The 26,543-nt window shown below is 31.8% G+C and overlaps 1 protein-coding gene and 1 long non-coding RNA gene across 4 annotated transcripts in view; one reads left to right on the plus strand and one right to left on the minus strand.

Moving 5' to 3' along the window:
* Positions 1–26,543, minus strand: part of whd (carnitine O-palmitoyltransferase whd) — a 65,071-nt gene that overhangs the window by 36,090 nt on the left and 2,438 nt on the right. For all 3 annotated transcript variants that reach the window (XM_065355535.1, XM_065355534.1, XM_065355537.1), the window contains exon 2: positions 13,000–13,275. In XM_065355535.1, coding sequence (XP_065211607.1) covers positions 13,000–13,140 — 141 coding nt within the window. In that variant the 5' untranslated portion in view covers positions 13,141–13,275. The remainder of the gene's footprint in view (positions 1–12,999; positions 13,276–26,543) is intronic.
* LOC135839485 (uncharacterized) lies at positions 7,367–7,963 on the plus strand. Its single transcript, XR_010557605.1, has 2 exons — positions 7,367–7,786; positions 7,896–7,963. It is a non-coding gene; the product is annotated as an uncharacterized LOC135839485 (long non-coding RNA).

A 26,543-nucleotide genomic window follows, 5' to 3' on the forward strand; every position in this document is an offset into this window, starting at 1 on the left:
AAAATTTTGTGGTGATTTCAAAGTTTGAAAATCTTCTGGAGGCTCCAGAATAACTAAAAACGTTTCAAAATCATTTCCAAACGATTCGTGCGGTCAAAAATAATGTACCTACACATGAAATTTCAGTTTTCCAGATCAATTTAGTAAAATTTTAATTTTTCCCAATTTTTGATCCAAAGATTTCCAAAAATTTACCAAAATTCAATGAATACACTTCAGCATCAAAAATCTTGGCTGGTGATGGGGCTTTAGATGCCATTTAGATTTAGCTTGGTCCCCTGTTCAAAAATTTGTACACCATTTGAGATAGATAGTAAGATAACTCTCTTGCAGGCAATCAAAAAATATACCTACAATTTTCAGCAATTTTGATCAGTTTTATTGCTGAAAAACATCGAAATTTGACGTAATTATTGAGAAATTATTAAATATGCTTGAAAATAACTCTACCATTCCAAAATTGAATTTTTTTCAATCCTCAAGCCGAAAGAAATTGAATTTTCAAACTAAATAGCAGGTTACAATATTTCAATTTAAAAGTACTTGAATTTACTTAATGTTTTTTTGACATTTTTCTTGTAATTTTACTATAAAAATGAACATTTATTCCGGGGACAAAGCACAAAAAACCATCCAAAAAAATATGGTGTAAATTTGATAATTTTTTTTTTTTCAAATTTTAAATTCAAGATCGAAAATAGAATTTTATTGAAATCATACCTACTCGAGTTTCAAGCACGAGCGTTGGGTAAGTTGTCTGCAGATTTTTTTTTTGGAAATTTGGAAGCATTAAAACAATGTGGGAACAATTTTTTGGAACTTGACTTGAACCCTCCTTCCTCCATTTTTCATTAGAATTCAAAATTTTGAATGTTCTCTTAATTTTTTCCAAAAAAAAGTAACTAACCAAAAAATAACCAAAAAAGTAACCAGACGCGGAAAAACATTTCAATGTAGATACAAAAATCTATCAAAGAAGCCAGATCATTAATTTCATTTAAAAATGTGGGGGAAAAAAGACTTACTGGCAAAAAATAATATTGTTTTGTGACTTTTTGATGATAAAGCAAGACTTTTTGGTAATTTTTGACACGAAAATGAGAATTTTTAGACATTTTCTGGCAAAAACGCGAGATTTTGGAAATTTTTCAGCAAAACTAGGACTTTTTTTCGCAATTTTTAACTTGAATGAAATTTCTTGAATTTTTTTGCAGAAAAGGGAATTTTTTGGCAAAAAGTAAAACAAATTCAGATCCTTGGGAAAATTTTGTAGAAAAGACCATTTTTAGTCTTTTTTGGCAAAAAGTGAAACTTTTCAGCAATTTTTATAGCAAAAAAAGTGAGACTTTTTATCTATTCTTAGCATTTTTAAAATAAAAAAGCAAGTTTTTTGACAACGTGGCAAAATGCGAGAATTTTTGGAAATTACCGACAAAAAGTGATACTCGTAGGTACTTTTTTTCAATTTTTATCGAAAAATTGAGACTTTTTTTGCAACTTTTTGGTGAAAAAATGACTTGTTTAGAAAAACCGTTGACAAAAATCGAGATGTTGACAATTTTGGCAAAAAAAATTAAGGACTTTTTGGCGATTTTTGACAAAAATACGAAACGTTTGGGTAATTTTTGGAGAAAAAAAGTGAACCATTCGAAATTCTTTGCAAAGAAGCGGCAATTTTCAGCAATTTTTGACCATAGAAAACACTTTTTGGCACTTCTGACAAAAACCGAAACTTTCTACTATTTTTGGCAGAAAGTGAGACTTACACAATTTTAGCCAAAGGCAGTGCTTTTATATAATCGCAACGCTGAAAAAGAAGTGTAACGAGTTGGGAAAGAATAAAAAAGTGAATATTTTTGTAAATTATTCACTCAACATTTTTCCTTTTTTTTTCTCTTTCAAAAAGTCGGGCCAAGATTTGAAAAAATTAAATTTTTGATAATTCAAAAAAAACAGTATCTTTATTAACAAAAACTTTAAAAAAGTAACCAAAAGTTACTTTTCAACTGCAGTAATTTTAGTAACTTAATTTCTTAAAAATAGGAACAAATCAAACAAAAATATTTTTAGACTTTGTTGAAATAAAATAACCGATCTCAATTTATTCAAATTTCTTCAACTTTTTTATGCCTTTGAAGATCTGAAAAAAATTCTAAAAATATTTTTGCAACCAGAACAATTTTTTTTTTTTTTTGAAAATCTTGACATTTTGAAACTCAATCTAAAGAACTGCAGTTCAATTTCATCAATTTTTTTGTCATTTTCTCTTCAACTTTTTAAAAAGGGTCAAGGACAAACTCTCTGAGCAGCCCATTGTTGTTTTTCTTTAACAAAATAAAATCTGCAGGTTCACGCTTGGGAGGTTCAATTTAATATTTCACTCAACATGAAATACAAAAATTCATCTCCTTAATAAAAAACATCAACCTGACAAACCAAATCTAACCCCCCTTTTTTTACCGGTGTAAAAATCGTGTAATTATAAACACCCACCCCCCCCCCCAAATCTAAGCTAGATATTTTCAGTGCTTCTCCCCTCCTCTCACCTCTTCTGATTTATCCGACGAAATTATATAAAATTTGCTCTCATGAAGTCCTCAAAGGCAAAAGACCATTTTCAAGTTTTACCCCCCCCCAACCCAATTACCAGACACATTTGGCTTTTTCAACGAAATAGAGCAAGTCAAATTTAGACTTGGGAGATAATCTCACAGTGACATTTGAGCCCTTCCCCTATTTGGATACTTCACAAGTTCACATGCCATTTAACATTTTTGAAATTTTGACTCCTCGCCTCCCTCACACCGAGTAGTCTGTGTTTTTTTTTTTACAAAATACTTACATCAAAATTCAAATCCATCCATTACTAAAACATGTTTACCAAACCAATTACATATTTTCTGAAGTAGATAAATCTATGAAATTGATACTTAAATATGGAAACAACGAACGCGAGACGACTTGCCAAATCGCAAAACACAATGTATTGATAATAGTTCTTTCTGTCTAGGTATATCTATGAAGGTAAGTATTTGTTTACGAGCGTTAATTTTTTATATTTTATATTCAACGTAGTTAGCTTAACATTTCCTCCGGCGTAAAAGCAAAACACATTATAAAAATGAGTAATATACGCAAACACCGCACCAGCATCTTTAAACAGACCAACAACCAATCGAGACCGAGTAAACAAGCTAACAAAATGTGTCAGCTTGCTTGAACAATTTCATTAAAAATACCATCAGTTTAAAAAAGAACGACTTATCAATTAATAATCAATAAGTAAATGGGAACTTTTGAACGCAGTCTATTTCTGTATAAGCTCGGTCATACGAGTAATCGTTTAATTTCACATCAATGTCACACGTCTATACGAGCAATAATACTGCATTATGGTATGCATAATAGCTCGCGTATGTATTGTTCGCAATTACGCCACAGTACTCGAATATCCCATCTAAAATATTGTCAAAATGAGGAAAATTTCGTAAAACTACACCCAATTTCAGCCAGCGAAACTCTTCGCTAAAATGATAAATGATACCGGCACGACCGTCAAACAACAAATCTGTAGCATGTTCGTACTGGTAACTAGTAAGTATGACTTTATTTACGGAAACGATATAATTACATGGGTGAACCAACAGCTGCTGCAAAGTAATACCAGTTCAACGAAGCACAAGCACAAGCAGCCTCAACACAGCCTGAAATCGTGCAAAAAATACCATACGTTTGGTTCACATTACACACTTATGACTCTTATGACTTAACGAACAACTGCGCGAAATACGACGAGGAAGGGGACACGGGTAGGGGCAAATACGAGTATACAACTCTTTCAAGGTTAACGGCCAGCCAGTAAAAAATTTCAAAAAATTGATTTCACTCGACTATACACTATACGACATCATCAACAGACAAAGTTTTTCATTCGTAGGCGACTAAGTATGCGACTACGCAGACAGCTGACCATGATATTGTTATTACAATGATGAGAGCCACGTGCAGTGTGTTTCATAAACAACATAACATGAAACTTTCACTTTTTCCTACTGACAATGAATGCATGTGCGAGTACGAGTGTATAGAGGAAAGAATGAAAATGCAATTAAGGGATTCCATTTAAAATTACAGGAGGTATCCGATGAAAAATGAGGAGAGACATGAGGAGATACCAGTATGGAACTCAGCACGTGCATTTCACAATGCATTAAATTGCATACAGTGTTTAAAAAAAGTTTTTTTTTCAAATTTTCGATAATCTTGATTCATTCAGTCACAAGGGAGAAATCCACCACAGAAAATTGTTTAAACCAGGCAAAGATAAATGGAGAGCACGTAAAAATACATCACCAGCCAAAGTTTCAACGGCTTGAGTTCATTTTTTAATTTTTGGTCAATTTTTAAAAACCAAAAATCTGAGCTAAAATGGAAAAAAATCAAAATTTTCCAAAAATTTATCTAGAAAGCTGAAATTTAGAACATTTGCAATTTTCGACCCCACGAATCGATTGGAAATGGTTTCGAGCTGTTTTGAGCAGTTCTGGAGCCTTCGGAACATTTTTTCATGGAAATTTTCCCAAATTTTGTAAAGCTGAAATTAATTTTAATACCTCGATTTCAACTAGCTGAGTTTATTGAAGGTGATTCCAAGTCATTATCTGGAGCCTTTAGTCATATTTTGGAAATTTCAGATTTTTGAAAAAGTGCCATAAAAACTGTCCAAATTGATTTTAGCATAAATATGAATGCTTTTGGAGCTTGTTATTGCATGATCCATTTGATCAATTCCACACAATTTTGCCAAAATCAGTCTCTGTCAATTTAGAACTGAGAATTTCTCAACATTTTGGAGACCTTTTTTTTTTGGAGATTAGTTAAAAGCATTTTGACCAAAAACGATAATTTTTCAAAAAATGTTTAGAATTTATTTTCCATTGTTTAAAAAAAAAAGAATTCAACTCTAAGAGGCTCCATACAAGGGGAGGGGACCAACATTAATTAGGGGAGCAAGTTGGATTTTTTTCTTGAAAAAGGGGTATTTAGAAGAATTTTCAAAGGTACAATAAGAAAAATTCCCCTCTCCCCCCCTCCCCCCCCAAAAAATACCAAAGTTGTAGCGGTGCTTAAGAATGGAAGAGATTTTGATAAAAGTTCATCATTTTTTTAGAATCGTTTTGAAGTGATTTTTTCTTGCTTCATTGCTTTTTTTTATTATTTAGAAAAACTTCAACAATACGAGTATTTAAGGTAATTTTTCCAACATTTTGTTAAATTTAACTAAAATTAGCTTACTTTTAAGTAATTTTTCATAAATTTTATTGTTTTTTTTTCGTGTTTTTATTCCATGTAATTTTTTTTCCTCACTTTGATGCACTTTTTGCCAAATATCTCATTAAAATTTCACCAGTGCATTGTTTCATGTGATTTTTACTCAATTTCATGGAATTTGGGTCATTTTTTGAAAATTGATTTAAAGTGATTTTGATGTCTATGTATTTATGTTTCAAAGTCAAAGTTTCTTCTCACAATTTTCGTTACATTTGGTCACATTTCACCAAAATTTCGTCACATTTTGATAATTTACAGTAATTTTAATGTTTCTTTTCCACGTGGTTTTTAAATTGAGCATTTTAAAACAGTTTTCTGGAAATTAATATATTATGCAATTTTTATAAAGTTTTGTCAAATTTTGCAGAAAATTCTTTGTTGAATTTCATTGATTTAAACATTTTTTTTATGCTGTTTTTTCATATTTTCAACATGTTCTTTTAAGAATTTTTATGCAATTTTTGTCACGATCAGAAATTTTAATAGTTATTGGCGATTTTCAATTAATTTTGATGTTTTTTTTTTCAAGTTGACACTATTTTTTTGAAATTTTTATCAAGTTTTGCCGAAAGTTTGCGGAAATTAAATTTTTTTTTTTGTAGATTTTCATTGACTTTTGTGCTTTTTGGTGTTTTTTTATCATATTTTCACAACAAATGCAATTTTTGCTAAATTTTGTCAATTTTATTAGTTTTTGGACATTTTAAAAATTTTATTGTATTTTTTCAGTTTTTTAAAAATAATTGACAATATTTTTTTTGCAATTTGTTATCAAGTTTTGCCAAAATTTGCTGAAATTTCATTTTTTTTTTTTTTTTGGTTAATTTTCATTGGTTTTTATGCTTTTTGGTGTTTTTTTATCATATTTTTTCAACACTTTAATGCAATTTTTGCTCAATTTTGTCAATATGAACAAAAGTTTCATTAATTTTTGGTCATTTTCTAAAATTTTATTGTTTTTTTTTTCAGTTTTTCAAAAATATTTCAACAAGATGACAATATTTTTTTTGCAATTTTTGTCAAGTTTCGCCAAAATTTGCTAAAATTGTCATATTTTTTTGTTGATTGTCTTTGATTTTTATGCATTTTGGTGTTTTTTTATCATATTTTTTCAACAAATTTTATCAAGATTTGCAGTAACTTTGATACTTTTTAGTAAATTTCTGTAATAATTGCATTGCTTTTTCTGTTTTTTGTTTTTTTGTTGTTAGCGTTTTTGTATCATTTTTGAGAGATATTTTGTCTTGAAAAAAGGGGGCGAGCTATTCAAAAAAATGCTGACCAGAAATGAAAAAAACTGTCAACTTTTTTTTTACAGAGTTCAACTTTTGATTTGATTTTTTTGATTTTTGTCAACCGGGAAGGGGGAGGGGCCTTATTCAAAGGATCTAACGTAGTTTGGGGAACCAGGGGGTGAGTTTTCTTGAAAAGGGGGTAACTCAGATAACGTTTACGCAAAGTTGGAAAATTTTTGAATCTATTGATTTTTATTGTTATTTTTTAGGAGAGGGGGGGGGGGAACTTTTGGTACAACTTTTTTTGAAATTAAAGTAAAATCAATATTTAAAAAAAGGAAATGATTTCATCATAAAACTGAACAGTTTCTGAGTGAAGAGAGGAAGTGGAAGCGCAAAAAAGTAAAATTTCAAAATGAAGGCCAACCTGGTGTAAGTTCAAGAAGAAAAAAATTATATTTATACTTCGCACGATGCTTTTTTACATCGCCGATCGAGGACACTTTTTCATTTAAATCATCTTAATTAAACTTAAAGTAGGTTCTCACACGAAGTCAATAACACTTTTGACGGTCGTCAACTAACAATTCATTCTGATTTGTGACTTGGAAATTTCAAAAAAAATGAAAAAAAAAATCACTCAGAGCTTCACGATTTACCCCCCCCCCCCCCTCATCCTCTTCAGCAACAGTAACGTGATACATTTTACAGAAACAAACGAAACACCTGTACCTGTTTATCATAATTCAGATTGATTACACGAGTTTGGACATATCATTTGCTTCCTTTTCATGTGCACGCGTTCATTGGTCGATTATATGTATGTATAATGTAATTGTCTCTCAAATTGCGAATAGCGAACAATGTTGTTTTGTTTTGAGAAAAATGCGACGTTCGCTGTACAGTATTCGGTATAGTATTTGACCTTTACATTTTCTAGTTAATTGACGTTGTTGCCAACGACGCGATGCGATGAGCTGCGTTCATTTGTCAAGGCAAATGAATATAACGTACGAATACACACTACCCAACAGCGTTGACATTGTTTTATATTTAGTGTAGTATAGGTTAGTATTTTGTATATATATATTTTTTTAGTGAGCTAACTGTACAGGTGTAGTACTCTGAACTAAACACTTAATGTGTCAAAAGCATCGAGCATCAAAAGTAGTTACACGATAATGTAGTTTATTTTAAAACCGAATAAGCTTGTCGGAATAGTAAGTAACTTAAACTTGAAAAATAAGAAAAGGAAGTATGAAAGCACCTAGTAGATATAACACACACACATACATACTATCATAATAATTTATGGTTTTGTACTTTTAGTGCTTCGAAGATGGTGTCAGAAAAAATTGCTATCGAAGTGAAATAAAATTTATCTTTTTTTTTCATTATGCATCGTCTTTAATTTTTTACAGCGATAAAATTATCAAGTTATGACCATTTTGACATTTATGTTACCGTTGTAAAATGCAAATACATCGTTTTGTCGTGTACCTTAATCAACTAGTAATACAATGTAACAATTGATCACCTCGGTCGATAATTAGTACTTTTTTCTCATCAGTAAGTAGGTAGGTACATATGTACATATCTAAAAATTTTAAAATTGTTTCGCTTATACAAGTACAATACAAATTAATCACATTTCCCATAATTTAATTCAAAATGGTGGGAATATTTATCGAGCTTTTAAAGCGTGTTCAAAGAAGAGTAACGGGAATGAAAACCTAGACTGTATAATCGAAGGTTCTTCAAACACCTCAGAGGGTTCATTTTTCAAAAAAAATCAGGTCAATCCGAAGTTCTCTGGAGTCCTCGCCTCCTCACTCCCTCACCTTTTTCAAAAGCTAGGACAACAAATCGAAATGTCTATTGAATGAAAAAGGATCGTGAAGACTTCATCAGCTTTGCATTTCTCTAAAATTAAGAACTTTCCAAATAAATCAGGGCTTTCAAAAACATAATTTTCCCTGATCTTTTCCCGACTAACTTATTTTTCAATTTTTCAGATTTTTCAAGCACTCAAAAAGCAGTAACGAGGAGGGGGAGAAATTTTTCAAGCGTCATCAACGACGAATATTATTAATCAATCCACACCGATCACAAGAAGGGGGTTAAGGTGACTCCTATTTTGAAAGTTTAAATATTCACCCCCCCCCCTAAAATAGCTAAATCGTTTTATTTCAAGAATTTTTTCGAAAAGAGAATTGAAGTACGAAATCCAATTTTACTTGGGGCATCAGTATCTTGAGACGAACTGATGAAATAATATAGAAGGAAACGAAATTAAAGCCCAGAAAATTTTCAAAATAGTTTTTCAGTTTTTTTTTAGTCATATTCTGGCATTACACTGTGGACTTCTTGGGCCAAAAAACCGAACAATACGTAAAAAGAAAACCTTGCAGAATGATTTTGACTCCTTCAAGATCAATTTGAAGGGAGTATGAGCACCAAAAATATTTTTAAACAAGGAAAATTTACCTGGTGGGGTACCTCGAGTCAGTAGGGATATATGGATGCCATGGTTAGTTGTGAGGATAGGAAGGGGGGGTTGAAATGTCACGAAATTTGAAAAATCAGTACTCGACTCAGAGCCAGTAGCACAATGCAGGTTTAAATTTTGGTTTAGCTGAACTTATATAGTTTAAATCTTGAACCTGGTTCAACTTCTGCAGCGTTGCACAACATTGGTTCAGGTTTAGATTAACTAATCCTTCAATTAACGCGTCATTTAACCAAATTTCGTCACAATTATCGTTGGTTATTTCTGTGATATCAATGTTTTGGAGTGATTTTTGATTACATATTTTTAATGATTAGAAATATCTTACAATTGGAAACAAGGTTTTAATTTTTGAATTAATTTAAAAAAATAAATATTCTTGAACGAATAGTTGACTAGATTTAATTTTTTTGCTGCAGAAAAATTAATTTGTTTGAGGTAAAATGTCCAATTTTGAACAATATTTATCAAATTTTTCAGTATGGTGGTGATGTGATTCAAGATCAAGATTTTACATTCAACAATATTATTCTTGTTTTTTGTCATTCAATGTAAGTAATATTATACTTCGTCTTTGTCGAAAGTTGGTATTATTTGAAGTTATCAGTTACCATTTGCAAAATAATCAGTAATCACACAACTTAAAACAACCAATGAACACACACCCATTTGTTAATCCTAGGTTAACCTCCAAAAATTGTCGAGTTAAGGGCTAGTTGCACCATCATGGTTTAAACTCGGTTTAAATACAAATAAAAATTGTTGGCTATTTTTTAGCATACCAAAATTTGTTCATTTTCAAAAATTTTGTTGTCATGTCACTTTTTTACAGCTGTGTGCAAAGCCACAAAAAATTTGAAAAATTTAGAAGCTTTTCATTTTAAATATTATTTTTTAGCCCGTTTCAAGTCTCTAAGGCTCCAAATCGAAATATTTATTTTAGAGGGGGGAGGAAGAAGAAGAGGATTGGAATACTATTCGGATAAAAAATTCTGTGATTTGATTCGTGATTCAAATGAATTTGTAATTTTTGCTGAATTTTATTCGACTTTGATTACTTTTGGAAATTTTATAAGCAAATAAAGATCTGATTTAAAAATTATGAATTTCATCAATTTTGATTCATTTTTGTCATTTCAACAAGTTTTAGCATTGTTGTATGCAATTTTTGCTATATTTTGTTCAATTTTACTGAAATTTAAATACTTTTAGGTAATTTTTCAACAATTTAAATACAATTTAGGTAACAATATTTAATGCAATTGTTGATAAATTTGGATGAATTTGATTATTTTTTATCAATTCTAATGGATTAATAATGCTTTTTATAATATTTCATTCTTGAAATGGTTTTATCATGTTGTGGGCAAATATTGGATGATTTTAAAGTTTTTTCAATGCTTCGTCATTACATTGAATTTTAACCATATTTTACACAGTTTTTGTTATTTATTGTTAAATTTTGCTCGAATTTTATCAATCATTAGTAAAGTTGAACAAAACTTTAATCATTTTTTGAAAATTGTTGATGATTTTAATTTTTTTTATGTCATCTTAGTTTATGTTTTTATGTGGAGGAAATACAAAAGATTTCAAAAGTAAAGAAAAAAGTATAAATTTAAGGTTGTATGTAGAGCTGAAAATGGTACTCGCTGACAGCGGATAACTACTGTACCCGTATTGTAAATTCTCACTTCTCGCTAGTAGCAGGTAGCGAGTTGAAAAAATGTCGCACCGGTTCACGATATAACTAGTAGCGCATTGAATGCGTAGCCTGTGTACTGGCATGACATCATCATTGTCATCAATCATGTCAAATGTCAATCACACATACAAACGACAGGTGTCGAAGAGTAACTCCTCCCACTTACGCATTATCAAATTTTGGGGTGCGTGCGCAGACCAAGTGCGAAAACATTCAGGTTGTGCTCGCTATATGCTACTATCTATACCCGAATCAACCCAATACAACCACTAGCGGGTTTAGCCGGTATTCTAACCAGATACCAGTTAGCGGGTAGCGTATCCGTTTTCAGCTCTAGTTGTATGTATTACTACCTATTCTATTCTACTTGTTAATTGAAGGGAAAAAATGTACATGTAGGATAAATTTACATTCAAATATGAATATTTTATAAGATTCAGCACTTCAAGACTCTCAAGTTGATGTTTTATTGACTATTATTAATTTTAAAGCTGTTACCTTATAAAAATGGAATTTTTCGATTTCTAAATTCCAAATTCAGGTCCAAATGTATTCTACAGCCAAAAAATCATAATCAATACTTTGGAATGGTTGTTTTAAAAATCTAAGAAAAATTAGTATCACTTAATAAGTTGTGGTGGGGATACTGCTCTCAGTATAGTTGCACCGAATCAACCACATCAAGCTTCCTTGCGTTTCCCGCGGTGTTGCCGTGGGAAGTATTATGTGTGCGCACCCTCATTGCTCTCAACATTCAACGCTTGTGCGCAACCTCTAAATATTAATATTTTTCAACAAAAATTTTATGGTGTCTTTTTTTCATCAAAAGGAACAAAATTAGGGGGTAAGACCTTGAGATTTCAAAAAAAATGTTACATGAACCACCCTAGTACAGAGCGTGACTGGCTGTTAAAGGCAATCACAAAGACTTGGTATCAATTATAATGAAATTTTTATTCATTCTCTTCTAATTTCTCTAACATGTAGAATGTAACATGCTGTTTTTATTGTTCATTTATATTTTCTTCTTCTTCATGTACTCAATTCCGAGCAATGTGAATCATCGTTAGTGCCCCTTTATCCAAAAAAAATTGCCTTTTTGGGTCACTGATAAGACTCTGGGATGCCCTTAATTGAAAAATTTGCATCTGAGTGCAATAAAAATGCACCATGGAAGATGCAAGAAGCTAACCTGATGTTCAATCCAAACTCAATGAACTCTTCCGAGCGTATCCGAACTTTATCAGTGATGTGTAAAATTGTACTTTTTTTGGATGGACATACACAGATTTTGCATTAAGGTAACGTTATATTATGGAATACATATTTAAAATCGCTTCAGATTGTTTTACAGTATTTAAATAAATTTGTGGTAATATTGTACAATGATTATAATACTTTCAAAGTATTTTTAAGTCATTTTAAACATGTTTCAATGACATTTCGTGCAATTTTCACTGAATTTTCTCCAATTTTTTTGAAATTTTATTGCCATTTCAACTATGTTTTATGTAATTCTTCAAAAATTTTGCCAAATTTTGATAAAATTTCACAACTTTTTGGTAATTTTAAGGATTTTGATGCTTTTAAAAATATTTTTATGCCATTTTAATACTTTTTATAAAGCTATCTGCTATACGCCAATTTTGATGAAGTTTTACAAGCTTTTGGTGTTTTGCAATGGTTATGAAGACATTTCTGTTTTTATATAAATCATTTCAACAGATTATTTAATCATGCTTCATGCAGGTTTTTTCAAGTTTTCGTAAATTTTACTAGAATTTTATCAGTTTTTGGCAATTTGAAATGTGTTTATCGTCATTCGAGGTGACTTTGAAATTTCGACTTTCCCATCTTCGCTGCTCCTCTACAAAATGGCTAAATCTTTTTTTTTCAATCAGTTTCCTTACTTTTACAAACAAACAAAATCGAAAAAAAATTTTGTAATTCGAATTACTGAATTTGAAAAAAAAATCCCAGTGTTTTTAACCAGTCTAGATTAAACGCTACAAAAACTTCCAAAATTCGCAGCAAAAACAGCGGAACGTCGACTACAGAGTGTTCAAAAAAATCATACAATTTTCCTTCTCGCCGAATTTAAATAGAAATTATACAAATTCAAGTAGAACCAGTTCAGTGGTTCTCAAACTATACATCTCATTACCTACTAAAAATAAAAATATAATCAACAACGAATGCTAAATTTCCATAAAACGAACCTGAAAACGAAGGAATCTCTTCTTCCACGATCGCATTCCCGAAGCGACGACCAATCGCAGTACTTCTCGGTCGAAATTCACATCCCATCCTTCGTGAGTAACGGCGAACGAAAACGCCACAGCTGAATGAGCTTCCGCCATCTTTACTCAAAACTCCGATGTTTCGCTTGTGACTTGTGAGTGAATTACTCGCGTCTTCGGGGGGGCTGCCTCACCTTACCATATGATATCAACTTGCAAATTAGTATAGGCAGGTACAGCGGCGCTTAATCAATTCTGTAACACATGTAAAATCATAAATATGTAAGTTGCATGCGAAATTAGGTCACGTAATACATAAATATGTAGGTATCTTGGGCAATAAGAAAACACAAAAGATTGGTCAAAAACTCACAAAGGGGCCGCTTTGGTTGAAAGAGCGCGTAAATATCTCAATTCGATTCCCCCTTCTCAATTTTCCAAAAAAATAAATAAACAGGTAAATTGAAATTACAATTGGGATTGAGTAATTTTATGCATTTTTTTTTTGAAAGCTTCCAAGTTGGAATTTTATTCTACGCCTTGATTTTCATAAATTTTCAAGGCTCACCTTCAACACAAAGAACCAAAAAAAATCGCAAAATTCTAGCCAAGTAAACTTTCTGCAATTTTCTCAAAAAAATTGAAACTTTGACAACCCTACATGAGTAACACAGTATTTATGGGCTCAAGTACTCTGGAAAAATTTGGTATCCTCATTTCTCTGCATTCTCTCCTCGTCTCCATTTCCCCTAAATTGCCCCTAATCGCGAATAATCATCACGTAACTTTGGCACCGATGCACTCGCTCATCAAGTACTTTGTTACACGAAACACCCATGACCCACAGCATAATATTGAATCTCTTTCGCTATTTAGTACGATTTACCGGTCGCGAAAAATACATACACAACGAGGTAATAAAACCAGCAACAACAACAACGACAAATTTTAAGCTACGTACGACGGGCCGCGTCAACGTATGACCTTCAACTTGATGTAAGCATACGCTTCTGCCTCTCTCCGTTGCTGGCACCACCGCCAGAGCAGCATGTAAAGCTAAACTTCTACAAGGCGATCGTGTATTAGCGGCAGGTAAATAAAACCAGACTTTTCCGTATACCACGAAACCTACACACCATCTTAATACGTGAAAAATATATCTACTTACATAAATTAAAAGTAAAAAAAAAAAACCAAACAAACAAACAAAAAATAAAACGGAAACTGATAAGTAACTAAAAACGGAAAAGAAAAACCAGCCAAATTGATAATATGATTGTGATTATCATGCAGTACATACTACTTAGAGAACAAGTAATTTCAACTTGTCCTAAGTACACTTCCTTTTTACATATCTACTAAGCCTATACTCATATATGTATTTCATTGCATTACACAAGTAGAAAGGTGAAAAGAGATAAGCTCATTGAAAAAAAAACTGACTGACGCAAGCTGCATTACCAACAATCCAACTTTTGGCACCCTGAACTTTCGTTTTGAAAACAACTCGTACTTCAGTCATAATAAGGTGTCATCGTTGTTTTACGTCAGTGCAACTACGTTCAACCTCCATCCTTCCTCCCTCCCCCTGCCCCTCGGGTTCTTCATTAAAACTCCATTACTTACTCGGAATGCAGATAACGAGGACCAGCATCGTATGTACTATTAGATAAATATTTTTGTTTTCTTGTGTTCAAATTTTCCTTAGAGTGGGCGAATGTTGATATTTTCTCAACAGATTAAGTATAGGTACAAAAGAGAAAATTTTATTCAAGAAGTTATTCATTTCACAATATTTAGCTCTTCATCTCTTTCAAAATTAGGAGGTTGTAGGGCTTTTATGTAGTATGAGAAATTCATTTTTGAATGGGAAGGACCTCGAAATTTTAATTAATCTGCAAAACTGTAAAAATTTGAAGACTCGTGAAAAAATCTCATTTTTTTGGGTGAAAATTGTCAAAAAGAAAATCTCACTATTACAAAAAACCATTTTTTCAAAAAAAGTTTGCCAAAAGAAAGTTGTGTTTTATATGAAAACTACAAAAAATTACTCAGGGAGTCTGAAAGGGCACTGCGAGGTCATATTTGAAATTTTAGCACACGCTTTTCAATTACTTTTTTCTGTGTAATTTAGATCCAAATTTGGAACCTTTGTAGACCAAGAAGTGTTCAGATTCCATTCTGAAAATTAGTTTGGCACAGAGAAGAATCTCAAAAAAAATCTTCAATGGAATTTTTTTTCTTCAAATTATGAAAATGGTGCTTTTTCAACTTTTTGCACTCATCACGAAAAGTTCTACATATTTTAAGTTTTTTAAATTTTAATCACAGATTTTGAATTTTCTTGTTAATTATCTTTGAATATCTGCATACAAGTTAGCACAAAGGTCAATGAGTTTGGGGATACGAGCTTTCAAAATTTTGACAGTTTTGCAGATTGATGAAAATTTATGATGACAAAATCCTTGCAGTTTTCATTTAAAAGCTGTGATCAAAAAAGTTCTTTTTTTTGAAATGTTGGCAAAATACGTATCAACAAGATTTTTTGGCAATTCTAACAAAAAAAAATATTTGTTTGCCAAAATTGATCAAAAAAAATGATTTGTTTGCCAGAATTGATCAAAAAAATGATTTTTTTGCCAAAATTGACAAAAAAAATTTTTTCTTAAAATCGATCCAGAAAAATGTTTTTGTCAAAATTGATCAAAAATTTTTTTTTGGCAAAATCGATCAAAAAGTGAGATTTTTTCAATTTTAACAACAAAACAGAAATTTGTTGCAGTATTGACCAAAAAAATCTACTTTTTTACAACTTTTACAAAAAAAAAAAAAAAACTTTCTTGCAACGTTGATGAAAAGTAAGACTTTTTCCGGAATTTCGGTAAAAAAGGGCTTGCAATTTTAATAAAAGAAACAGGGCTTTTTATTGCAACTTTCAACAGGACTTTTTCACATTTTCCAAACAACGACTGGATTTTCTCGTAATTTTTTGCAATTTTAATACAAAACACAACTTTTTTGGCAAAATTTAACAAAAAAAAGTTTTTTTTTTGAAATTTTGGCAAAATAAGTATCAACAAACTTTTTTGGCAATTCTGACAAAAAAATTATTTTTTTGCCAAAATTGATAAAAAAAATTTTTCTCAAAATTGATCCAAAAAAATGTTTTTGTCAAAATTGATCAAAAAATTTTTTTGGCAAAATCGATCAAAAAATGAGATTTTCTCAATTTCAACAACAAAACAGAAATTCTTTGCAATTTTGACCAAAAAAAGCCACTTTTTTACAACTTTTACAAAAAAAATAAAACTTTTTTGCAATGTTGATGAAATGTAGAACTCTTTCCGGAAGTTTAGCAAAAGAAACAAGGCTTTTTATTGCAACTTTGGCAAAGAACTACGACTTTTTGGCACTTTTAAACCAACAACATTTTCTAGCAATTTTGACCAAAAGAGGTGGATTTTTTACCAATTTTGACAAGAACAACTTTCTTTGCTATTTCGACCAAAACACGAGTTTTTTTTGTTGAAATTTAAACAAAAAAAACAGCACTTCTCTTCAACTTGACTCAAAAACAAGACTCCTTTTAAAATTTTTATGAAAAGTTTGACTGTTTTGGATATGTTTGATAAGAAAATAATGGCTTCGAACTGACACTTTAACAAAAAAAAAAAAAAAAAAAAAAACAGAAATTTTTCACCTAGATACAAAAAAACACAAATTTTGACCAAAAAACTGGGCTTTCTCTAAAATTTTGACCAAACAAATGGAAACACTTTTAATTCATCAATTTTGACAAAAAATGATCGTTTTTCAACAATTTTAACCAAAACATGAGTTTTTTTTGCAATTTTAACAAAAAACAGAACTTTTTGACAATTCTGTCAAAAGAAACCACCCTTCTTTGCAACTTTAACCAAAAATGGGACTTTTTTCGCAGTTTTAACAAACAGGACTTTTTGAAATTCAAGCAAATTAGAACTTTTCAGAGATTTGGACAAAAACAGGCCTTTTTTCGCAATTATAGTAAAAAAAATGCGACTGATGGCGATTTTAACGAAATACAGAACTTTTGGCAAAACAGCAATTTTCACAATAGGATTTTTTTACAAAAAACAGATTTTTATTGCAATTCTGACAAAAAAATAGTGCTTTTTTTTGGTTTAATAGGGGGGAAAAAAGCAAAATTTTTCGTAAATTTCGCCCAATAAGGGGGCTTTTTTGCAATGTTGGTAAAAAACCAGAGTCTAAGTAGGAAAATCAAGATAAGCAGGAGTGATGGACTCCTATTTTTTTGTACATCAGCAAAGTACAGTTCCTAAAATTTTAAGAAAAGAAAAACTCGAATTCAGGTAGAGTTAACTTGAGGTTCCCAGATGAGAATTTCTCAGAATGCCCCCCCCCCTCCTACTCAGTTTTTAGTTAGACCTCATCCCATATTATAAACATAATTATTCGCCAAGTTAGTCGAAAATACCATCACAAAAAACATCAAGAGCTTTTAAAAATCCAATTAAAATCATACACGTTTGTAACAAAAATTTCAAAAATTCTTCCACATTGAATTATGTAGGTATTTTCATATTTTCTCAGCTGTCACAACTTCAGTTTGTCAAAAAAAAAATGGCCTTCAATTTTCTTCAAACAAATAACCATATATTACGTTTTCCGCAAACACGAACAATATTCGCAGAGTTCAATTACCTTCGGCTGTTTTATAAAAATCAATTTTTACGACTCTTTAACGACCCAAAACAATATTTCGTAAATTAGGTACCTACGTAGACGTACTCGATATTCTACATTTTGGCAAATTTGCTCGGTTCTTTACAGGCTCGAAAATGACTTCCCTAACCTGCCTATTATTCGCAATTTCCTGAATAAGTATGCATTTTTTTTACGAATGTACAGACTTCCCCGACCTCTATTTGTTTTTAATGTCGAGTCACTATTTATTCCTCAAACGTGATATCGTTACATGAAAAAAAAAAAAAAAAAAAAAAACAGCGAGCCTAGTCATCAATTACTGTCGCTTCGTAGACTCGAAGAGAATCTGAACGTAAAGAAAAAAAACCACGACATATAAGGCCAATTTCGTGCCGATGGATCATCGTATTGTAATTCGCGAGCACGAATGCAATGTAACTTAATCATTAAATGAACTTCGAGTACCTACCTATCATAAGTACGTACGTATAAGAAGCTTCGGTAGAATTATCGACGACTTACTTATAGCAGCTGAGCTAATTCGTCGAAACGTCGAGCAATTAATACATTTCGATAACAAAAAGATAAGGCGAAAAATTACCATCGTCGTCGATGACCCTACGCCCTACGACGCGAATATTTGCTAAATTTTCGACTACAAAATAAACAAATTCTCTATGCTGTACATACATATACGAGATAATGATAAGGGAAAAAAAACGATGATGAATGATGATGAACACGATAGGACAAAAAGCATTAACGATGCCAATTATCGCGTCATAATTGAAATAAATTATACGCCGATGTAAAAGGTTAAAATAGGAAAAAGTGCACGAGTACACTTGCGTATATATCGAGAGCATAGATGAGATTCCAAAGTTCAAAATACTATTTATCTGACTGACGGTCAAAGTGTTATCATTGTGTGGTCGTGTTTCGTTTTCGTTCATTGATTTTTTCAGCGAATAATTTCACAAATAAATACACTTACGATAGGTATGAATTTTTCATTAATATATCAGAAGCCGATGATAAAGAGATGCGATTTTAGAATAAAATTTCCTACACATATTACCAATTCGTTGGGATGGACGTCATTCGTCGATGTTCGACGATATAATATAACGAAATTAATTCATTTTTGCCAACTTCACAAGTTTCAGTTTTTGCTTCAATTTTTTTTCTTATACATTTTCACAAAAAATGGTAAATTATGCAATAATTGAATTCGATGTAATTGTCGATAAGGCAATTTTGCAAACTGGACGATTTTTGAGCAATTTCTCTTCGTAATTGCATTTCAACTTCTTGGTATAATTTGCATAAATTTGAATGTTTGTAATTTCTCTACATCTTAAAAGCATAAGCCATAAGTACTGCAACTAAAATATATGAATTGAAATTGTTACTAATTTTGAAAGTTGAAATTTATTTTTATAATTATGAAAAAATATTCAATACTGTACCCCCCCCCCCTTCCTCCTGGCATTTTATAGAATTCGAAATACTCGATCATGATAAATTACAAGATAATCTCTACGTCATTCACTCAGTAACCAATTTTTTCGTTTTTTCAATGAGTATGAAAACTTATGGAGTAGCCCCTCCCCCTTAGTAAAAAAAAATAGCTCCCTAAATTTTAAAAATGAGAATCTCGCAGGACTTTTTCCTTTCGAGTAGTACAAAAATCGCACAAATGAAAAATCTCATTTTCCCCGAAAAATCCATCTCTGGTCACATCTGGATTATACAAAACATTATTGCAGTCCCAATTTCGAAGTAGGTAAAAATTGTCGCATTTTTTAGAGATACCATTTTTTCCAAAAAATGCTCCAGAACCCTAAAATATGCGTTTGGACGACTACAACGGTTGGAATCATCTTTCTATCTTATTATTATAGATACCAACTCGTTTTGAGGAGCTCTCACGACATGAGTGAGAAAAAAGTGTAATTTTTTAGGTCCAAATTTACTTCGAAAAACTCTCCAAAAAGAATAAGGCAACCACACAACTCCAAGAATTTTTTTTCTAGGTCAAGGTCTAACTGCTAACGCATTTTGAGGCCCTCTTTCAACCTGAATGAAAAAAAGTGAGTTTTTAGGATCCAAATTTTCCAAAAAAAAATGCCCTAAAATCTCTAAAGGAAGGGATTGAGCAGCTGCAACTGGAGTATTTTTTTTTGCAAATCTTATTCTGAGTACTAACTCATTATGAGAGTTTCTCTGGACACTTGAAAAAAAAAATTTTTGGGGCCCAATTTTTTTTGTTTTTTAATGCCCCAAAATTTTTGAGAGAGCGATCGGTTTGCTATTAACTTGGCTAAAATTCTCTTTCTACGTCATATTCTTATCACCTGCGCTTTGAGAGGGCCTCTTTAAACCTGAGAAAGAAAAAACGAAGATGTTATAAAATTTCCAAAGGAAAAATTGGGCAGCTAAAACCTTGGGGGAATATTTTCTTCAGACCATATTTACATCGTTTCAAGAACCTCTTTCAATATTAAACATTTTAAAATGTACATATCTACTTTTTGGCCTCAAATTTTCCAAAAAAAATTGTCCATATAAATCTTTGAAAGGGAGGATTGGTCTGCCATATCGTCTTTTTAAGACACATTTTTGAGGCCTCTTTCGACACCTGTGATAAACAAATGTATGTACTTTCGGGGTCAAACTTTTCCAAAAAAATGCCTTGAAATCAAAAAAAAAAGTCTGAAGGGAGGATCGGTCAGCCATAATTCAGGGAATCTTCTTTCTAAGACACATTTTTGGGGCATCTTTCGACACCTGTGAGAAACAATGTATTTTCTGGGTCAAACTTTTTCAAAAAAATACCTTGAAATTCAAAAAAAGTCTAGAATCTCCATAAGAGAGATTGAGTAAGCCACAACTCTGGGAATCTTTTTTTCAAGTAATAATACGAGTATTCCAATTACCGAGGCATTTTTAGGACCCTCTTTTGAAACAGATGAAAAAAGTGTATTTTTTGGGACCAAATTTGTCAAAAAAAAAACCTAGAATCTTCAAGAGGAAGATTAGGCAGCCATATTCCAAACTAAAATACGTTTTGAGAGTCATTTTCAACACGAATGAAAAAAAGCAGGTATATTTTTCAATAGTTCATATTTTTTTAGAAAATTTAACCGGTGTTGGGGCGATTAGTAGGTCAAAATTCCACGAATCGCTCTTACCATTGAACAGGACTTAGGGCCAGTAGCACAATGCAGGTTTAAACCAGAGTTGTAGGTTAACTCTGGTTTAACTAAAATGCTGTGTAGCACAATGGACGATTAAACTTTTTTTGCAGCTTAAACCAGGTTTTACTTAACTCCTCAATTTTCGGAGGTTAACCTAGGATTAACAAATCGGCGCGTGTTCATTGGTTGTTTCAAGTTGTGTGATTACTGATTATTTTGCAAATGGAAACTGATAACTTCAAATAATACCAACTTTCAACAAAGACAAAGTATAATTACTTACATTGAATGACAAAAAACAAGAATAATATTGTTGAATTTAAAATTTCGAATCACATAACCACCACACTGAAAAATTTGATGACTATTGTTCAAAATTGGACATTTTACCTCAAACAAATTAATTTCCTGCAGCAAAAAAATTAAATCCAGTCAACTATTCGTTCGAGAATATTTATTTTTTTTAATTTATTCAAAAATTGGAACTTTGTTTCCAATCGTAAGATATTTCTAATCAATAAAAATATGTAATCAAAAATCACTCCAAAACATTGATATAAGTGATATCACGGACATAGCCAACAATAATTACGACAAAATTTGGTTGAATGACGCGTTAATCGAAGGATTATAGTCTGTTCACCAAAAGAAGGTACCGAGCTGAACAGAAAATTTTCTGTTTGCGGCCAAATATTTGCACTGCGATTGAGGCCATCATTGAGAATTCGAGGTACGCTTACAATAAACAGCAAGAGATTATTCAAATTTTCAATACTACATTTCATTTTCACGTCAATTTTCCTATTTCATTTCAACTAAATACCCCTATTCAATATTTCATTTCATTCCAGATCAGAATTTGTACTTCATTCCACATACTTTTTCAATTTATGTAACATGATAATGTGTTTTGTACTTTACAGTAAACGCACCCTCAGTTTTCAGTGAATTTGCAACGCAAATATTTGGCTGAAAATACAAAACTTTTCGTTTAGACTCGGTACCTTCTTTTGGTGAACAGACTATAGTTAATCTAAACCTGAACCAATGTTGTGCAACGCTACAGAAGTTGAACCTGGTTCAAGATTTAAACCAAGTTCAGCTAAACCAAAATTTAAACCTGCATTGTGCTACTGGCTCTTATTCGAATATAATGAATCACGATTATTCGACCCAAGATTCATTTTTTTTTCCGACGACTCATATTCTATTGCAAATTTCATTTAATTACCTACTTTGAAAATCGATTTCACCTTTTGCAAAAATTGTCAGTTTTGATTCTTCTGCTTGGAGATTCGTTGGAAAAATTCACAAGATTAATTAATCTGATTTAGTAGGGTTGGCTAAAATTTCATTTCACTCATTTTGAATGCATTTTTTCAAAATCGTGAGCTTAGAATTTCGCTGGAGACTCCAAATTTGCTCAAACTTGGCTCCAAACAATTTGAAAGGCTTAAGATAGGATTCAAATTTAAATATCAGTTTTCTACCTCGATTGAGTCAGATTTTGATGTTATTGACAGGTCAAATTAGAATTTTCTAAACCTGCCAAAATTGAAAAAAATAGAATTTAGCCCACTAAAGGATCACACCACCAAATTTTTTGGTACTTGTTAGCAAAAAAAATGCCAACCCCTACCCCTTCCAACTAAGGTTTTTTCAAACATTTTTCCATCCCCAGAAATGATCAGAAAATTTGAAAAAATCCAATAATGTTCGGATACTATTCCCCCCTCCCCCCAAATAGTTCTTAAGGTGCATCCTGAATTGGACTGAATTTGCTGCCACTCCAAAATAAGGAAGAGACTGGAAAATTCTGAGTATCAATTTTACTCCTCTATAGCTGAGTTCATTCAATAACGTTTTCAGATTTTTTTCAGGCTTTTAAAAATACATATTTTCAGCTCAAGTTGATGTTCAAATTCAATTAAATATTGGCGATGAAAAATTTGAATTTTTTTTTCAATCTTTTCATTCCATAAAATTCGATTTTCGATAAAAAATAACGGTCCTCCGGAAAAATTGAAGAGATACAAAATTTCACAGCACGAAATTTCTCACATCGTAAAGCATGATCATTTCCTTCAAGAATGAGAAAATTGCAGTATTTTCACGAGGTTTCAATAGGGATAATTTTTTATGGAATTCAACACTCCAAAATACATAATACCACATAAAAAATAAAATAAAAACCAGCACAGAAACACTCGAAATTATTTACGACTCCTTAACCCTTTCTATTCTTCCTTTCCACTAGCCATGATGACATATTGACAAACCATAGACCTTTACTTTAACAATTATTTCACCAAACAATCGCGAACCGATCGTTAAAGTATACTAATTGATTATTCAACACGTGTCTCGATGACTCTTACGCACTCACGAGCTTAAAATATCCCAAACAAACACTCCCAGCCAGCATAATATAATACACACGTCAAGTTTAAATGCAACCAAACCTATCCAAAATCTCTCTAAAGATAGCCTATTAGCGATTTCCTGCTCCAGAGCATTTATACGTATGGTATGATTATGGTTATGGTATCTTATAACACACAAGGTATCAAATATAGGTAATGGGGTAGTCGGGTGTAGGTCACTAAGTGAATAAGTAATCAGGTATATGGGCTATACGTTTGTGGTGGTAATACATACGCATAATATCTACACTCTACAGTACACTTATGTACCTCACTACACACACACATAGGAGAGTAAACCATCAGCTGTGGAGCCAGTTCATCGCAACATTTCACACATTAGGTAGGTATCCGTATAAATACTCTAAAGCCAGTCCCCTGACACGATAACGCCGCTGTGCATATTACAAATACCTAATCGGTATGCGTTGATTATGCAACAAGTGCGCTCAAACGTGGTCGTATAGTATAGTAGCATTGCATTCGAGTGTACCTACAGAAATACTCTCGACTTTAGCAAACAAAAGACAGAGAATTGTGATAGGTTGATAGTCCATTGGTTTTATGGCACACGTCCCTCTAATGGTCAATAAATACGACTGGACCATCGGTCTTTTATAACCCTGAGGTTTGCCATTATACCAATTACCAAGAGTTATAACATCACTGTTCACTAATTACGGTCAAAACCAACCGATTGACATTTTTTTGATAGTAATTTTCCATCAAATGAGCTTTCTCTACGCAAAGGTTTATCTATGATTACAGAAGAGTGGTATCAGAAGGTCAAAAATTTTTTCTATTTCGAGCTCACGTCCACAAAAGTTTGAAAAAAAGCAAAAAAATGACTCTGACAGATGGTGGAGAAAATTGTATACGAGGCATCTTATGCATTTGATCCTTAAATGGGCCTCATTTTTGATCTCATCAAGGGAAACTTTCGAAGTTTGAGTCTATGATTTGAAGGGGACCACGACTTCTTGAATAAGAACATAATCTGACACTCCCATGACCAAAATTTCAGCTGTTCAAATTAATTTTTCGATTTTTGGCGAATTTTTGAAAGTTCAATATCATGTCTTGTTCAAAAAAGTGTTGTATTTAGTCAATAAAAATTATGAAAATTAATCTTGTAACAGTAATATAGACTCTCTCGAACTCAATTTCACAATTTTTGGTCATTTTGGAGGCTCCAGCGTGATTTTTGATTTTTCTAAAAAGCGTGGAAAATATTATTTTGGCGGGAAAAATTGAGTTGTGGCTTATTCTCAACCGGTTTGAAGCGATGTAAAATTATTTTAGCCGATTTTCAGGTGGGCATATCGAGGGTGTTTTTTGACCAGCATTCTCCAGTTATCATTAAAATACTCAAATCAATCTGGGAAAAAAATACAGTTGAAGTGTGCGTCTGAAAATTGAACAAAATTTGAATACACTCGTTAAATGTGTCTGGAATGAGCCACAAGTCGACTTTTAGGTGTTCAAATTAATTTTCTTGCTTTCTGGAGAAAATTTAAAATTCTGGAAAAATCGAAAATTCCGCTGGAGGCTCCAGAATGACTCGAAATAGTGAAATTCGTACTTGAAGGGTTGGTTTTAGTCAAAACTAAGCCATTCTCAAAAATTTCAAAAAATTCCTTCCCAACATAAGAGTTTTGTTTTTTTTGAATTTTTTCATTCTGCTTTTAAAAAGTTGCACAGAAGCAACGGAGGTGTCCACCTGGAAATCAGACCAAATGTAGATAAACTCATCAAATAGGTCGAGAATAAACCACAGCTCGACTTTTAGCTGCCAAAATTAATTTCGATGCCATCTGGAGAAATTGAAAATCGAGCTGGAGGCTCCAGAATGACTCAAAATGACAAAATTCTCGAAAACTATTTCAGACGAGACAATTCCATCCATTTCAATGAAAAGTGACATGAAATTTTCAGTGATTTTTTTATGCTGTTTTGTAGATTTTTGGACCATTTCCTGGAAAATTTATGATTTTTTGAATTTTTTTTACAAGAGAGTCCATTGAACTCACACTTTACGATTTGAATAAAACTATGCTAGATCAAAAGAGCTTGTCCCAACTCCCCCTCTCCCCCCCCCAAAAAAGAACCATCAACAGATGAGAATCATTTTTGGATTTTTTGAAAACTCAAAAAATTTTTAAAAAACCGTTTGTTGGGGTAATTTTTGAATTTTTTTCTGAAATATAAATTTTTGACTAAAGTGAACCAAAGTTGGAAATGCCTTCAATTCAGATCCCATACATTCGAAAAATAGTAATTTTAGACCATTCTGGAGCTTCCAGCAATAAATTTAATTTTTTCCAGAATTTTTTCAAATCGCTCTGGAAAGACTAAAAATGAACTCCACAAACCGGTTCATTGGATGCAGGATAAGCATCGACCAAAGATTGGAGCAGAAGTTTATTTTTAAAACTTCCAGAGCAATTTGAAATTCCTGGAAAAAAATTTAAAAATCGCTGAAAGTACCAGAATGTCCCAAAACCATATATGGGAGTTGAATTGAAGAAATTATTCATATTACTTACTTTATTTCACTCAAAAAAAAAAAAAAAAAAAAAAAAAAACCAGCAATTTCATGAAAAAATTCCAAAATTGCCCTTGAAACAATTTTTTTCAAATTTTCAAAAATTTGCCAATAATCCATAAAATGAATTTTAGGTACTGAAATTTCAAGTTTGGAAGTTTTAGGACATGTTCTTTCAATTTAGCTTGATTTCAATCAAATCGAGAAGTGAAAAATTCTGGTAAAAAAATCCACTAGAAGTGTCCCCCTGGAAATTAGGAAACAAGTAAGTAGATAAACTCGTTAGGTGTAGGTCGAGAATAAATCACAACTTCATTTTTAGCTGCCCAAATAAATTTCTTCGCTTTTCAGAGAAATTTTCAAATTCTGTAGAAATCTAAAATCGCGCTGGAGCCTCCAGAAGGACCAAAAATGGGGAAATTCGGTTCGAGGGAATTGATATTTGTTTCAGGACAAACCTAGGTCATTTTCAAAGAATAAATATACTTACATTTTTCGAAAAAAAGCAACATTTCTGAAAAATAATCAATTTTGAGTTTCAAAAAAATCGTCAAAAATCAAAATTTTAATTTGGGGAGCAAAAATTTTGGTCATTTTCAAAAATCACAAGCTCGTTCAAATTGAAAAATTTCCTCGTCATCAACTCCA

Source organism: Planococcus citri, chromosome 3 (assembly GCF_950023065.1).
Source record: "Planococcus citri chromosome 3, ihPlaCitr1.1, whole genome shotgun sequence".
NCBI classification, from domain to species: Eukaryota; Metazoa; Arthropoda; class Insecta; order Hemiptera; family Pseudococcidae; genus Planococcus; species Planococcus citri.